The following is a 17,184-nucleotide window of genomic DNA, read 5'->3' on the forward strand; positions in this document are numbered from 1 at the left end:
GTAGGAAAACAGATGATGTCTTACGATCACAGAAGGTAATTTTTTCAAGAACCCAACTTTTTGAGCATTTCCCAGATGCACCGCGTCAATCTTCCTCCGTTTGACTATCTCAGCTGGTTTTCCAGCCCGGGCGTTTCGCCAGGCGGGCCGGACTGCCCCTCATTGTCACTTCTGTTCGATGGCACTTGCACCCACTGCTGTTATTCCAGGCTTCAGGAAATTTTCTAACCACTGGACAGGCTCCAGCGCTGCGCACTAATAAGTTGCAGACTGCAGCACTCTTAAGTGTGTGTGTGCACGCGTGTGTCAGATCAGGGCCACGGTTTGTGGAGCGGGGCGGGGGGCAGAAAAACAGTAGTTCAAAAATGCTGCCTACTCAAATTGACAGAAAAGTGACCCCTGCACTTCATCAGAAATTCCTGCAGACTGACAAAATAAAGGAGTTTGCTTTTATCACACACAGTAAGACTCATATGGAAAAATGGAAACACTACATCACTCGACCTTAGGTTGCCCCCTTTTCAACCACAGATGAATATTATGTATAAAAATTGTAAATCAATTTGAGATGTATTAAAGGAGATTCTCTTTTTTCTGTATTAAAGGTAATACCTTTTAATCTCTAGATTTATTTTGTAATGTCAAGTAAATGAGAAAGACTTAATTTCCGTAACTGAATTTTGTTACTCTTAAGTCTATTTAGCATCTCTGCATGGCGTTCACATAATTTCCTACACTTTGCTTGCATCAGGAAATAATGAGCAAGCATCACTTACCCAACACTGAGTCACAAATATTTGTCTACATTAACAGAGCATTAAAAGCCATTTTAAACAACTTAAGGAAATTGTGCGAGCCTTTGAACTGTGATTCACTACTACAAGAAATTAAGAAACTTTTCCTCTTCTAAAGGCAAAAATCAGCTGCTGCAACCTCCTTGCAGTATCACTGGGCCCTAGAGCAGACTCTCCTCTTACAGATCCCTACACAATAGATTTCTTTGCTTAATGAAACTTCTTCTGAAATTTTCCTACACTCAGTGTTGGGCACTTTGAAATTTCAATCTTTTCACATCCTTGAACTCTCATCAACATTTTTTTCCAGACTGTGTCAATAAAATTGATTACTTGCAGTTCTGAACTCTGTTCTGCACATGGAAATAAAACAATTTGTTTTAAAGTATTTTCTGAAGAAAGCAGAACTTGGCAATCATATCTACAAGATAAAAAAAAAGAAAAAAAAAAAAAAGAAAAAAAAAAAAAAAAGGACAAACCAACCAAGCAAGCCTTCCCCTCAAAAAGCAAAACAAAAAGAAACCTCTCCAGCAAACAAAAGAGAAGCAACGTTCTGATTTTATCACGGCAGCAATGCGAGCTACATTCCTGGCATACACATCATCAACCTCACCATTGTTCTCCTGATTGATAAATCTCCCTGTCGGATATGAACGATCTTTTCGGATCATTAATATGTTCATTAATTTGTTATCAATTCTAGCTCGCTGTACTTAAACCGCTCCGTACCACGGCTCAAGAATGCTTTGACAGTGCTGGTGTAATCACATACGTAAGGACCCCTGACTACCCAGTTGTTGAGATGCCTCATACCTACAACCGATCTGTTGCTTTTACAAGTTTAATCTCGGTATTAAGGAGCTGATTGTGGAACCATGTCGCTATAACATCTTCAACCCAGCTGTACATCATATAAACCGCTATAGGAGGGGGCAGTCTCCCATGATTCCTAGCAGCAGTGCATACCTTTAACTCCCTAATCTGTAATACTACAAAATACCGCTCTCATTTCTTCCCAAGCACAAGTGGACTACCAGCAAGGGTCCAACAGTGTTATTCCTAATTACCTTTTTTTCACTCTTGATCCTGTGGCGCTCATAATTAGTTACCTGGGGCTGCAATCCAATTTGAAGTGATGACAAGAAAGTGATCCATGAAAAAGTAATAAGTTAAATCCAATTTCAGCCTTCCTCTAATTAAATGCACATGGAACTAATGACTCAAACCCTACCATTTCAGTGATAATGGTAATTAGCGAGGTGGGAGTCACTCTCTTTTTTCAACACTGTAGGTGTAAACCACAAGGTAAAATGGCAGGAGCACTCTTAATTACATGTGTCATTTTGTCAGCAATTTACACATTTCTGACCAGTCAGTAAGGTTTCATTTGTTTTCGCCTTCCCCGAGGTGGGTAACACACGGCTGGACTTGGGCAGTGCCAGCCCCACGGCCCCACTTCCAACCTGGTCAGAAATCACATTTTTTTAAAAAAACCTATTCCCTAAATGCCTCACATCAAAGCAGAAAACCTTCTAGAAAATTATACTCGGGGTGCTCTGACAAGACACAGGGCTGGAAATGAAGGATCCTGGCTTCTACTTTTCAGTTTTGTCCCTCAGGACCGACTCCTTTATAACATGCAGATGCCAAACTCCCAAATACCCTGTCAGGAGCTGCACACCTCGATGCCACTGAAGGTCTTCAGCTCTCTGACCTTGGGTGAGTCACTTACTATCTCTCTGCTTGGGTTTACACGGCTATAAAATGAGAGTAATCATATTTGCTGACAGTACCTCACACTGCCAGCCTATTGGTATTTTCCTAGAAGCTGTGGTTTTTTTGAATCATGTATTTACAGGACGATCATAGACTTCTTTCAAGAAAAACAATTGCGTTTGTCACCTTTCTGCTCAGTCTGAAAAACTGGAAAAACTGAATACTAAAGGTTTTTAAAAAAATATAAAAGGGCAGCAAAAAGGGCCCACAGGTTTCACTGAAAAAAATACTTAGTATCAAATATTTCTAGCTGATCATGTAATTTTGAGGACCTGACTCAGATTTTGTTCTGTTTGTGGGGTGGATGATATTTGCACTTCATAGGCATATTCCAAGAACTGACTAACAACTATAATTGGGCTTAGGGATAAAAAGAAAAAAAACTATGGGTCATTTGGTAGAAACCAGAAAAACTCAACTTTGCTTTATTTCCAAAGTCAAAAATAAAAAAAATAAAGGATTGAAGTGAAATTTTCATGGGTAAACTATTTAAACCCTGTAGAAGTGAAATCTTGACCCAACTAGAGTTGGTGACAAAATTCCCATTGGCTTGACTGAGGCCAAATTCAGATCAACTTCCACGTTTAAGAATGAAACAGAGAGATAGTAATACAAATAAAAATAAATACATTTTCAAATTTACTTCCTCTCCCAAATTATATGCTGAGAAATAATTTCTCTACCAGTTGTTAAATTTACCACTACGTAAAAAAGGTACACTGTGTGAAAACCAGAGACTACATAACCCAGCACTCGCATGCTCCAAGCGAAACAGAGAATACCCTTCCCTTCACCTTTCAATGTTTATTACATTGTTGAGCTAATGATTTCTAATTTCATAAAAAACAATAATAATTTCCCTCAACATCAAGCTACAGTGATTTTTTCCTCTTGCCCTCTTCTATTTCTCAAGATACTGGAAAGAAATATTAAGATAATACAGCATGCAAATTAAATTCTACAAAAGCCCAGCCAAACGGCTGCTTTAAAAAGCAGCGGTATGCAAAGGCGAGGACAGCTCTGTCCTCTCAGCCTCCCCCAGTCTCACCCTGAAAATCTAAACCAAACCCAAATTCTTTTCTTGGCTGTGACTTAAAGGGAAGATTTATTTTCTGTTTTGTCAACTGAAAACAAAAGTTTCCATCCTGGTAATTTCACTATTTATTCTCTCCAAACACACACAGGTTAACTATCATACAACAAATCTCATTTCATCACATAAAAAAGTCAAGTAATGGGTTTCAATTGCGAGATACTGACTTGGATGTCCTAAATCTGTTTTCAGTCCGGTATCCAACTTTCAGCTCAATGCAACACACAACATTTACGTCTTTAAAAAAAATTGTATTTTTAGTATTGCCAAAACACACATGCACTTTTACTTTCTTGGGAGAAAAATGTGTCTCTTGATTTGTTTCCAATGTGTGTGCTCTTGCCAGCAACTAAAATGCTTGAAGAACCAAAATGAATAATCGTTAAGAGCATCAGCAATTAAAGCTGCAAATTTTAATCAATACATATATTAATACAAAGATATATTTATCTTGGCCAGGAAAATGTGCACATTTTCAAAATCCTAAGCATACCTGGCCTGTTAAATTATTTGTTTCACAAATTCAAGGAAGTCCAATGTCTATGGCAAATATACTATCAAACATGCTTTAGCCTTTTTTCACTTCCAGTAATTTTTGTGGGGCTGATATTTTTTATATTCTTTTCCCAACTGCTGGTTACTAAATCCATTCCTTAACTTTCAATTTTCTTTTGTGTCATCAGGCTGTGAAACTGGAGGTCACTGCCAAATATAAAGCACGGGAGTGTGAGATAGGCTCAAAATGTGAGTCATCGTGTATTTGGAGATTTTTTTTTTCCAACTATCTGCAGAGCACATCTCCACTCCTGTGTCCAAGTTCTTATAAACTAAACAACTCAAAATTTGCTAAAAGATCTTCAGGTAGAGTTACCAAGGTCAAGAGACCCCAAAGACATCGCTGGAGCCCATTGTCATGTAAACGCTATTGAAGGCACCATGCCCCAGTGTGGCCACGGGAGGCCGGGATGTATTTAAGTACCGTGGCTATTTGATCAGTGAATAAAGAAGGAATATAGGAAATTATCCACGAGGCAGTAACAGATTAGCTACACAGCGTATACTAGATTAATTTTCTACATCTGTTTGTGGCGGTGGGGTGACGTGACAAAGCCTGCCAGCCAGCATTAAAGTGCTGAGCCCGAGATGGAGGGAGCTCTTCCAGCCCCACATGGGACCGCAGAGGCCTCCCCTCTCGGGGCGGGCAGGGCCACGGAGCATCTTATTAGGAGGACCAGCACCCTGGGGAACAGCATCCCTTCCCCCCCGTTTCATGCAAACACAGCTCCCCAGCACTCCTGTTAGGGAGCTTTTCACCAGTGCCCTCGCCAAGCACAGCAGAGAGAAGCAATGCCTATGGTATTCTTGTTATACATGGAGTCTGTCGGAAAAAAAAAAGGTAACTGCTAACTGCTGTGGCTATCGAACGAGACATCTATATTTATAAACTAAGTGCAAAGATGACTCGGTTCATTATTTAAGCAAACTTAAACAGGCGCATTTCCACCACCCTCAACATTTATTCTACGTACTGTCAGCAACGGGTATTGCCTTATCAACATGGCACCATCCGACTTCAGGGGGTGTGGGTGCTTGTGTGGGTGCAGTTTTACTCAAAAATTCTACCCCCAGTGCCACCATTTCCCTTTGGCAACAGACTTCCATTGCAGGGATGCACTCGGTCTGTTACATTCAAGAGGACTTCCAGTATGTTTAAGCAAAAGCACCAGGAGTGAGGAGGGAAAAAAAAAAAAAAAGACTGGGCAGTCATTTGAATCAGTGAGTGACAGGCTGGGCCAGCTCTCTGTATACATTAATAAATTAGAATTTTAATTGTGTCTCTGACTGCAGGAGCTGCTCCAGTACTTTAATACGTACCAACAATTGGCTATGTTATGGAATCTGCGATGTGGCCTTCACTGTTGACCTCTGCAACACAATTCCCAGTCTGACTACGGAAACTGTTTGGTTTGATCCTTTCAACTTATTTGAATCCTGACAAATAAGCTCACAGCTGAAAGGTCAACACAGTCATATTTCATCCTCTGGAGCTATTCTTAAGACATCTGCACAACAAAGCACTTCTTTTAGTACCTGACACTGGACCTAGCCAGCACAATCTCTCATTAAAAATGTCCCCAGTGGAAGAGTCTATTAAAAGGCATATGGATCAGCTGTGGATTTACCAAATAAAATATTTTTGAAAGCATTAATGTAACACTTTGGATTATGGCGCTCTATGCTGCCAATAAAATGTATATTTGCCCAATGACAAAATGCTTCATACTTTCCAAAAGAATAATAGCTCGGCTATAAAGTGCGAGGTGTTGTCCAGCAGCCTGAGCACAGGGGTGGGAGCCAGGAACTCATGAATCTTAATCCTACCTCTAAACCCAATTCCCTCTGTGATCCTAAGCAAGTCACTTAACCTGCTTCCCTCAGTTTCCCAGTCCAGAACTGGGATAATGCTACTTACTTATCAGACTTTCCTTCAGGGGATGTTTTGGAGATTAGTATTTGCAAAATGCTTTGAAGGTGAAATCACTACACAAAAGCTAGAAGTTGTCCACACTGGGCCAAGGACTGCAGTTAATAGCTATTCCTCGTTCAGGCACAACTCCCCTTGAAGTCCCCATCAGCTTTATCTGGGTAAGAACCGCAGGATCAGGTCCTCTCACTTTACTGTCAAGGCCTTTAGTGATGTTGGCTTTACCTTCCATATTCTACTACATATTTAAAGAGTCTAGGATCCGTATTTTTGGAGGAAAATAATCTGAAGCACATATAAAAGGCAAGAGAAGCAGCAATGCTGTCAGGGAACTCATGGTGATAGTATATCAAACTAAAAAAAAAATTAGAAAGAGCAAAACAGACATGAGTTTGACAACGTGCTATGACAACAAGCAGAAAAAAAAAAACCCGGAAAGAATTTGGGGCTACAGAGGCTGAAGCATCAGATATAGAAGAGCGAGATAAGATAAATGTCCCAGCTACAGGGCTTTGTGTGACTGCAGCTGAACTGCTGTATTCAGTAACTTATTATCAAAAATACAGTGACACGCTGCAATTGCAAAGAGAGCAATAATAAAAGCAATAACCAGCTGCAAACCAGCAAAGTGGTCAAGGGTCTAGAAGTGCCAGTTTATGAAATACATAAAGAACTAGATACATATAATTTGCCAAAACTGGCAAGTACATGTTAGTATCTCAGATGTTTGAGGAGTGTGAACACGAGGCAAGGCAAGGGACTGACTCAGTATTTATACAAGCGGTATTACTTGGAGCAAAAGGATGGAATTAAAGTGGAAAGTTCCTCAGCGTGTGCTTTGTTATGGAAAACCATCTGAAGGAAAATAATCGCGGTCCTACTACCACTTGGGATTTCTAACACTAGAATAGAAAAAAAAAAAAAGAAAAAAAAAAAAGAAAAAAAAAAAAAAAAAAAGGAAAATGTGATGCATGACCTAATAGGTCTTTCTTGTCTTTAACTCCCGTGATTTATCCCACAAGACTAGCAGAATGTACTCCAAAGCCACATATGTGTACATACATCTTCCGTTTGGGAAGGCTGTATTGGTTTTAGCTTTCTGAATTCATAACAGCACAAAGCCTGATAATATTTAGATTTGATTTCTAAAGATGTCCATAAATCAGCAGACAATAAAAGGGGAAAAAAACCACTGATGATATGATATCCTAGCATTTCCCAATATCCTTGACACAGCAAATCAACGGTTTGAGTGAACACAGACTACAAACGGAACAGCAATCAAACAGAAATGTTAATGCAAATCTCCTATGCACACTGACACAGTAACAAAAGCTATTACATTCTGTCATGATCCAACCCTACCAGATGCTAATAAAAGTACACGCTCACAATTTGTAAATACGCCGTGGGTGGGATTTTCAAGAGCACCTAGCACAGGTCCTCATGCCACTTACATCAGCCACAGCCGCTCTGTGGACTTCACTGGGAGGAAGCTCCTATCCCAACATTCACAAGCAAGACGCATTTATCCAGGTTTTATAAACCCCAGGCCCTCGCAAAGGCACACAGGTTCCCCTTACCTGAAGGGCTGGCTGTTTGTCATTCCTCTTCGGAGACTTTAATCCACTAACTTGTTGCTGCTGCTGCTGCTGCTGTTGCTGCTGCTGTTGCAGTAGAAGCTGTCGTGCTACCTGGAGAGCCTGCGAAGAGAGAGGTTTGAAAACTGAGTTTACAGCAGACAGGGTGTGGGGAGCTACACGCACAGCACAGGGTCAAGGCACCCCTTGGTCATGGGGTACCACTCCACTCCTGAAGCACTGCCATCGAGGAAAGCAGTGTGTTCCACAAAAAAACCCAACTCAGCACTTGCACACAATGGGGTGATATCCCACTGATGGATTTCTCATTTTGACTATGGGGAAAACCAGCAGCAGCTGATGTTCAGCTCCTGGGTGGAAACCTCAAGAAACTGCAGGAATCCCGGTGGTGAGCACCATACAGCTACTTTTATACCCCATCTGGAGCAGCCCACAGCCCTCCTTGCTACCAGGCAGGCTCATGTGCTAACGGCTTTCACACTCTCCAGTGGGTCAGGTCAGGTTTATGGAAGAGAGCAGTTGTATATCACTGTCTGCTCTCCTGAGCACCGGAGAAATTCAGGGAAGTTTCTGGAAGGCCAAGGTGGAAGAGGAGAGCCAGTGGCCGGCGGGGCCGTGCCGAGTCCCAGAGGTACCATGCTGAAGAAACCGCAAGGAGCTGGAGCAAATGCAGTGAGAAGCAGGAACAGCATTTCACCCCACTGACATCACCAAGAGCTCATGACAGCTGCAGTGGGGATGCGGATAGGAGCAGGCAGAGCAGTGAAGGCACAGCGAGGCCTTACAGGATGGAGGGGCAAGGGACATCATCCTGAAAGTGTAAGCAGAGCATCACATGGCGGGGGATTATTGCAGAATTTTGTGCAAAGTGAATAAAAAACATCCCTGCACACTGGAGCCAGCCAGTCTGCGAGGCCCGATTTCTCCATCAGGTGGGGAAAAGAATGCAAAAGGGGATGAAACGTAGGGGAAAAAAGGACAAATAGCAAGTCCCTGCCCTGGCTCACTCCTGGCTCCCCAGCCAGGGGACAGCAAGGATGATCCCTGCAAGACAGCCTGTGGCACAGCTGAGGCTCCACTGGCGAGACCCGAGCCCGCTGCTCCCAGAGGATTCACCAGCACCGGACTCGGGCCTTCTTGGTCTCCTTGGAGACGTTCAGTACATGTGTAGGTGGAAAAGTGGGAAGGCTGAAGACTTCATTAATGTAAAACAAGAAAAATAGTCCCTTTGCAAGATGCCTACACGGAAGGAGGGAAAGAGCCTTCCCCACTCCTACTGTGTATGCTCTCTGAGTGATTTAATTAATACCTATTTAATTAAGGAGTCAGATACGCTTCAGGTTTCACTTGCTTCTCCAAGTTGCAAAGTCTTTCATCTCAGTGCAGAACTGCTGGGAAAGGTTTGACATCAAGGACTGCAAACTCGGATCCATCACCCCCCAGTAAAAACTTGTTATTTTATGGCCTAGACCCATCTTTTTACTTTTGAAGGGACATTCAGCAGCCGGGGGGGCTGAAGAACCACCACTGCCGGCCAGCACGCCAGGGCAAGCGGGGAGGAGAGACCTTACACCGCGTTCTGGCAACGAGCCCTCCTTTCAAATTTAATAACAAGTCTCCACTGGATCAGAAAAACTCTTTAAGGGTGGATGCGATTTCCAACAGAGCTCGGTGCAATGAAGGTAAAATCAAGATTTTGCATTTCAAGCTGGTCGTAGCTCAGCACACCCGTAAAATCTCTAAAACCATCCATGTCCCCATGAGGGGTGCGAAGATCTGCCAGGCATGGGCATGCACCAGGGCGGGTGTGCATCTGTGTTCCCACACACAGAGCCACCCCCGCTGTCGTTCAGCATCAAGAAACAGAGGAGACCCTACAGCCTACCAATTAATACAGTGCAACAAAGGAAACATTTATGCAGAAAGTGCTAAGTATGGTTAAAAAAATGTTATTTGTATTGAATTAGCTTATTTAGCTGTTAAAGCATCTTCAAGGGTGGGCAGAAGCAGCAGAAATAAAACCTACAAGACTTTAAGGGGACGGGCAACAAATACCTACTTAACAGGGGTGTTGTATGGCTTATTTAATTAATGAATACTTGTAAAGCACTCTGAGTTGCTCAGACAAGAAGCGCTATACAGTACAAGCGCAACATATTATTATATATTATTAAGACTGGCTCTGCAGAAGAATAATTCCAGGTAAATGTGCAATCAAATGATCATTTTAGTTCCCAGTAATTAGATTCAATAGGCCAAAAAAACCACAGAAGCCTTTCTTTAATCATACACTAAACAATCAGAACATCCCTAACCTTTCAAGCTACAGCCTTTTTGAATAAAACATCATCAACTTATAGATATTATTCCAAAAAGAACCAGTCACCATATGTGTTGTCTCTTTGAAATACAGTTGCTATAGCAGACCCTGCATGCATTTCATGTGATATGATCATATTCTATCCGTTCTGGCAGCTGAGAGGTTGCACAACTAAAATTGGCTGCCAGAAATTTTTGAAGATTCCCAGAACAAGTAGCCGTGCAAGAAATGCCTGCTTTTGACTCGAGCCGGCCATGAAGCTCTGTGCAGCTCAGCGGGGTGGCCGCTGCCACCACGAGCCCTTACCATGGCTGACCCCACGCCGATGAAGATCTCCGCCCTCGGGCGCAGGCTCACAGCGGGAAGGCTCTGATGGAGCTCTGTCCCTGCTCCAGCCCCCCCTGCACAGCACCCACACCCCCACACCCCCAGCCTTGTTCAGGCTCTTCACTCAAGGTGACACTTATACGACCCTGCTTCATGTCCACCTGGCACTGGTCCTGGGGTTGATACCTGGTGGGATCAGTGATGGCAAGTGGGAGGGACCAGCATGGAGCATGGAGCTGGGGGGAACGAAAGGATTAAAAATAATGGAAAGTAACAAATGAGTTGGTTGGAAGGAGCATCACGGATACAAGGAGATGGGATGGACAGAAACGGCAAATGGAGAAACACGGAGGGGCAGGCGCGGGTGAGATGGCAGCAAGCTGACAGCTCAGGGGATTGCAGCCTGAAATGGCATTTCCCATCTCTCTTCTCTCAAGATTTCGCTCTTCCACTTACGAATAACTGACAGCGACAAAAGCTAAGCATCAGATGAGCTTGGGTTTAAGATGTGGAGGGTTGTCTGTAGCTCAGATCTGGTTCCTACTGAACATCTGCACTAAGTAGCTACTGTGTCCTTGGTGGTATCCCAAAGTCCCTCCTCCTTTCTACATTACCCTGCTCAGCCTTTCCTCCCTCTCAACTCGGACCAAGCACCACCCCTGCCATTTCAAAGTCTCATCCGCACTGCTTACGCATGATGGGATGTGTAGAAGAAAGACGTCTAGCTCAGTCCGGGAAGCACCAGCCCTATTTCCTCTTACATGCAAAGTATTTCAAGCCCATTTGGAATGCCATCGTGGAGTTAGTTTGCTGATGTCGGTTCAAGCCCAGTGGACACCTGCCCTCATTATGCTGGCACATCCCATTTAATCCAAGCTGACAAGTGTTGCACTTCTACCCCCTTCTCTGGCTCCACGCAGCAACCGCTCCTCCGTGGAGCCCATTGCTGGATGCTGGCGTGGGAGCCCTGCTGAGGCTGCTGATGCTGCACTGTGCTCAAGCGAGGATAGACAGGGAAATTAATTTGAGAGTGAAGTCAGTCCCACAACCTTCATCAGCACGGAGATTCGTAAGCAGGCCTGTACATTAATAAAGCTTCCTGTGGGAGTAGATGTTGCCTTTGATTTGCATGTGAATTCAATGCTAGTGAGAAGTGCCAGACTGTCAGACATGGAGACCAAAGTCTCTTATCTTTCCAAAAGCTTCTGTAGCAGTTTCCCCACATTTCCTTAATCATCTGCCTTGTCCTCAACTTACTGAACAGGCAGTAGAGAGTAAAGCTGGACTCGGTTCAACTCCTGCTGCTGCCAAGTCCTGAAACAAGGGTGCCAGGACTGTTTACTGCTAGCCAACAGCTCTGTGAACGTGGCCCTCTCCTCACGAGCAGGTGCTCTGACATCTCCAAGCTCTTTTCACACATTCCTCCCCACTGCCATAGTTACATCCTAAATCTCCACCACGTGCTTGCACTTCTGCAGGCGAACAATTGCTGGGGGCCACAGTAAACCAGCTCGTGTTTGTGCATCCAGTCAACTGCATGCTCCTTCACAGGACTGGCAGGTAGAGACACCAAGAGCCCCCCAAACCACAGAGATGTTTCAGATATATGGGCCCATGATTACCAGCGGCCATGTTACATGCCACCTATCTGCACTGCTCGAAGAGCCTGCAAGCCTGGACACAGCTGCTTGGGACAACCCGACCCAGATGCCAATCCTCGCCTCCAGCAGCTAATCACACAGCATCAACTATAGTCTTCATCTCTGCACTGAAATACAAATAGGTAACATTCCCACTTACTGAAGGAAGAGAAAGAAAAGCATCCCCTAGCAAGTGCACCTTCTGAGTGCCATGGGTTTTGGTCACTATCAACAGGGATTTGAAAGGATGACATCAGTAAAAAGCTCACTACCGAAAGAGTCATCTTGATTCTGCTCGGTGTATGCCTAAATGCAAGATACAGTAAATGAACTCCTGAGCTATTTTCTTATCCATTAGGAAATCACCCAGAGATAAGGAGATTTTCTGACGTAAAACAGAGACCAGTAAAAAGGCAACTGAAACACTGTACTTCAGAGACATTGCACAAACTTGGGACAATATTTGGGAGCCAACATTGGGTGAAACCTAACCCAGGAGAAATCTCAACAGCACATTCACCATGAGATGAATCAAGCCTGTTTCATTGAAAGATGCCACAGAGTAAGTGGGAAGCCCCACCAAAACCCCCTCCGCCTGTGCTTGGGGAAGTGGCAACCATTTAATGTTTTCCAACTAGTTAAGCGCTGAGGCGGGGGGGGGAGGTGGGGGGGGTGGGGGGGGGTGAAGTATGCATTTGAGATGACCAACACAATTTTATTGCAAGATAGACAGAACGTGACTTGTTTGCCCAGAACATCCAGCACTGCTACCACCCCAGTTACTGTTGTAATTCGACATTTTCACGCAAGCGGCTCAGTCTTTCAGTTTCATCATCCCCTTCGGGCAAGTTCTGCTCAAAGGGTGAAAATGTAGCCCTGCCTCTGACTTCATGTGGCTAGAAACTCTCGATTTGGGAAGGGGGCTGAGGAAGGGAGATACACTGGAAAAAGAGGGTAGAACTTTAAAAATAGAAGTGCTGCTTAAATGCCATATACTTGCTTACAGTGTTAGTACATAAGGAAAACAGTAACAGGATCCAGTCCTATGGAGCCTCTTGCTAACTTGTTCCACCGCTGCAGCCAGTACAACAAGGCAGCAAGTCTCCAACTGTTTTTCCATCAGTCTGTTTCTATTGAAGAAAAAGAGCTCAAGCTCCTCCCTTCCCATCTGCTCCAACCGATATTAATATCAATCAGCTATTAATGAAATATGAAGACCTACAGCTATAATGGGCCTGACTCTTTAACACCAGGAGAAACTTGTTGCTGCACCTGAGGTTTTATCAGGCATGGAAAACCTGACCTAGGTAACAACAGGATGTGTGGAAAGGTGTGTACATAGGAGGGCGAGGAGAGAGCAACAGACACGAGGATGCAAAAGAATCCAGTATCCTGTCTGACTGCCAATTCCCAGGGCAGTTGTGCAGTAATTGGCTGCCTCCGAAATGGAGAAGCATGCAGACAGAAGTTGCAAGAAGGGCACAGAACAAAATCCCATGTTGTTTTTACAGATTCCTAAGGGTTCTGGGCCCTTCCAGGTGGACAAAGCTGCCCATCAGGAAAGCAACTTGAGAAAGGAAGAAGGAAGTGTTCCCAGAAATCAGAGATGGTCTCGCAGCCATCTGAAGTGTCCAAGCAGTAAATCTGGAAAGTTACTTGCCAGCCAACATCATCATCTGTCCATTATTTCAGTTATGGTCATTAAAAAAGCAAAACACAACACAACAGGCAGAGAGAGATGAGACAGAAGATATTTTAAGGGCAAAATTTACCCTTGGAGAAAACATAATGCTACCTCAGCCCCAGACCCCAGAAGCGAGACCTTCTGTGTTGACCTCAGAGCAGTAACAGATAGCTGGATCCTTACACAGCTAAGACTGTTGCCAAGCTTTCCCCACCGTGTTTTAGGCAAAGCATGGCTTTGCAGCATCAGGCATCCAGCTCTCCCACCACCTATTTTTCCCGAGTTTCACGATGGCTTTAGGCACTGAGGGACCGCCTGGTCGCAGCTAAAGGGGCCTCTCCCAGCGGAGGCATGGCCCACCTCTCAGAAGGGTTTCTTGCTTCCATTTAGTCTTGCAAGGCAAGTACCTTTGTTTCTTCCGGGTGGGACGAGGGGGGAATTAGACTCAGCCAGCAATCTCTCTTCTTTCTCAGCTCCCATCTGTCCTCACACCCCGCTCCACTCCACAGCTGCTCCCAGCAGAGCGGCAAGATGCAGCTCACAAGCTCGGAAGCCCGGATGCACCCGAGCTTCAGAGCTGCTTCGTGTCTCTCCCACTCCTGCCTCCTCTATCTCCTCTCCTGTGACACCCTCTTCTCCTGGAGCAGCAGATGTAGAGGAGCGGTGGTAGGAGGCAGACACATTGGAGGGGAGCCCTGCTGCAGCTCTCCTCCAACAGGCTGAGGAGCCGCACAACGTGTGGAAACCGGCAAGGAGCAGAGCAGTATGCAAAAAGGAAAAAAAATAAAAAATAGTGCAAAGCGACAGCAGTGGGTAGTGCTGTTCCTCTGGGAGGAACAGAACAGGGGGAGGTGAGAAGAACCAACTAGAGAGAATAGGAAAGGAACCAAAATGAAGAGGAGGAATAAAATGTAGAAGATGCAAAAAAGAGAAGCAGATGTTCTTGCAGCACTTATTCCCTCTGACATTCGTACCCAGCTCTTTCATCTTCCTCCAGAACTGGGAAACGAGCTGCTATGTGCTCCCTCCCCGCTCCCACCATCCTGACCCTATGCACCACACACCACAATGAGCCAAGGCCAAGAGCCCCAACACTTTCCCGGCACCACAGTAGGAAGCCTGAGGATAATTACAGGCAGGACATGGGGCTCTGCTATGGGACATGACCAGGATCCAACATCACCTGGGGAATCAGCCCTGCTGTCCAGCCTCCTCGCCAGCCTTGGATTCAAAACACCCCTATCTATCCCCATCTCATCCTCTATTTCCTTGTTTCATTAAATAATCCTCCTCCATCTACCCCGTACCCAACTCTGCTCCACATGGGCAGCAGAAGGATGCTGTGAGCTAGGGGAGATGCTGCTGGTTGCCTATACCCAGAGCCTCACTTAGCTGCAGCTCCTCTGCAAGGCTTAGCTCCATCCAAGGGGCTACCAGCCAGCTCGTCAAAGGGGAGAGCTTCAAAAACAATCCTTTACTTGAATAAAATGATAAGCTGGCCCTAAAGGCTTTGTTTAGATGCAGCACACTCATCTAGCCAAGTGACTAATGGGTGATTCCCATGCTGAAAAAAGAGAAGGGACCTGGAGGTCCACATGTACAAACCCCAGCTCACATCCTGTCCCTGACGAGATTGGGGCAGGCTTGGAGCAAAGGAGCTGGCAACATGCCTCATGCTGAAGCATCTCCTAGAATAGTGCAGTTGTAAGGAAAGAAGATGAGTCTTTATTTTTCTTCCAGCAGGCTTAGTTTCTTTCCTCTGGAATAGATCCTGGCTACCAGTTGAGGAGATCCCCTCCAGAAAAAGGCACTGGAAACAGAAACCCTTTCTTCCAAACCCACAGGGTGGAGTTGCCTGTGCCCCAGCACTGCTACACTTGGTCCTCGTGGGTGCTGAGGTTACTTCTGCCAGCAGGATGATGACCAGACTTGATGCTCTGGCCCTGCCACCCCACAGCCCATCCCATGGTCAGCAAGGTCCCTGCCTGCTATCTCCGTTCTGCAGCAGTGGGGACTCAGCCCCGCACAGGGAGACAACAGGGATTTGCCTCCAAAACACCTGAGTTTAAGTTTGTAATTATTCATGAGTTCCACCAGCTAGGGGGGGAAAAGTGGTTGAGGTATTTTCTTCAAATACCCAGCGACACAAGCAGGATGGAAGGGGGCAGGCAGCAAGAGACAGCAGGGTAGGAGGTCAAACTCAGCAAACGCCAGAAACCGGCAAACCCCAAACCAACAACAACCGCTATAAAAATCCTGTTCTTGAGGCACAAGCTAAATCCTCAGGTGGTTACACTGTAAAAACACCTTCTGTCCCCTCGCTTAAAAGAGTCACAGTCAAGACTCATCAAACCCATTTAAAAAGCATCTGGCAAAAAGTTCCCAAACATTAAAAATGGCTCTCTTTATTTTGGCATGTCAAGATTCACAGCATGTAGCGGTCTGTACCAGCAAGAAAGGAGGGATGGGCCAACACATCCTGGTAAAACGAGAAAGGATACAAATCTTGGCTCCCCGCGCAAACTGAACCAGAACTGAACTATGTCTGAGTGATGAAAAAAATCTTATGGGATTTCCAACTCGTTTCTGTAGGCTCGAGATCAGATTCTGAACTACTGTGTTTATCCAAAAGTGAACCAGACCTTTGAATATTTGGAGGACTATTCACTGCTGAGCCACGTTTTTCTTGGATGTCAAAAGCACGGGAAGTTCTCATATTTTTTAACGGAGAAGAGAAGAGGGCTAAGGTGGGGGGGAGAAGGAAGAGGGCCTTTTTGTTGCTACAACATAAATAGTATATTGCATACAGCTGCTTGCACGCTTCCCTGTGTGGTCAACAAAACAGGGAACATATTTTAAGCTTGTTTTCCAAAACACTGTATGACAAACTTGTACTCAGAGGCCCATGAAATAAAGCCCCTTACTGTGGACATCTCACCACACACCATCAGATGCTCACTGCTGTTGGATAAATGAAGGAAGCAAAATGTTGGAACAGTCCAAAACATGGGAAACTTATGCTGCAAATCACATCTCTGCACTTCAAGCCTATGGCACAACCTAATTTAGAACAGCTTCTAAAAACCTTAATTTTAAAAGCTTCTGGTAAAGCAAAAATAGGCGAAGTTCAGATGGAGGTGACAAAAATGATTAAAGGCCTTGGCAGATACGAGGAAAGATTGATAAGGGTGGGAGTGTTTAGTTTAGCGAGAGATGAGTAAGAGGGGTGATGATAAAAGTACACAAATTGTGACTCGGCCTGAGAAGGTACATCTGGAGCTATTTGCCATTTCTCATAACGCAAGAGAAAGGGGACATTGAATGAAGTCAGGAAGCAACAACAACCAAAAAAAAATTTAGAGCAGATAAAGGGATTTTTTAAAAATGTATTTATTTCTTAATACACAACTCATAATTACTCCTTGGAACTTACTGTCACAAGATATCACCAGTGCCAAGAGCAT

At 44.6% G+C, this 17,184-nt stretch overlaps 1 protein-coding gene across 7 annotated transcripts in view; it reads right to left on the reverse strand.

Annotated features, from left to right (window-relative positions):
• Positions 1-17,184, reverse strand: part of FOXP1 (forkhead box P1) — a 391,592-nt gene that overhangs the window by 106,714 nt on the left and 267,694 nt on the right. For all 7 annotated transcript variants that reach the window (XM_074914737.1, XM_074914733.1, XM_074914732.1 and 4 more), the window contains exon 5: positions 7,732-7,851. In XM_074914737.1, the coding sequence (XP_074770838.1) occupies positions 7,732-7,851 (120 nt within the window). The remainder of the gene's footprint in view (positions 1-7,731; positions 7,852-17,184) is intronic.

Source organism: Athene noctua, chromosome 10 (assembly GCF_965140245.1).
Source record: "Athene noctua chromosome 10, bAthNoc1.hap1.1, whole genome shotgun sequence".
Classification (NCBI taxonomy): domain Eukaryota; kingdom Metazoa; phylum Chordata; class Aves; order Strigiformes; family Strigidae; genus Athene; species Athene noctua.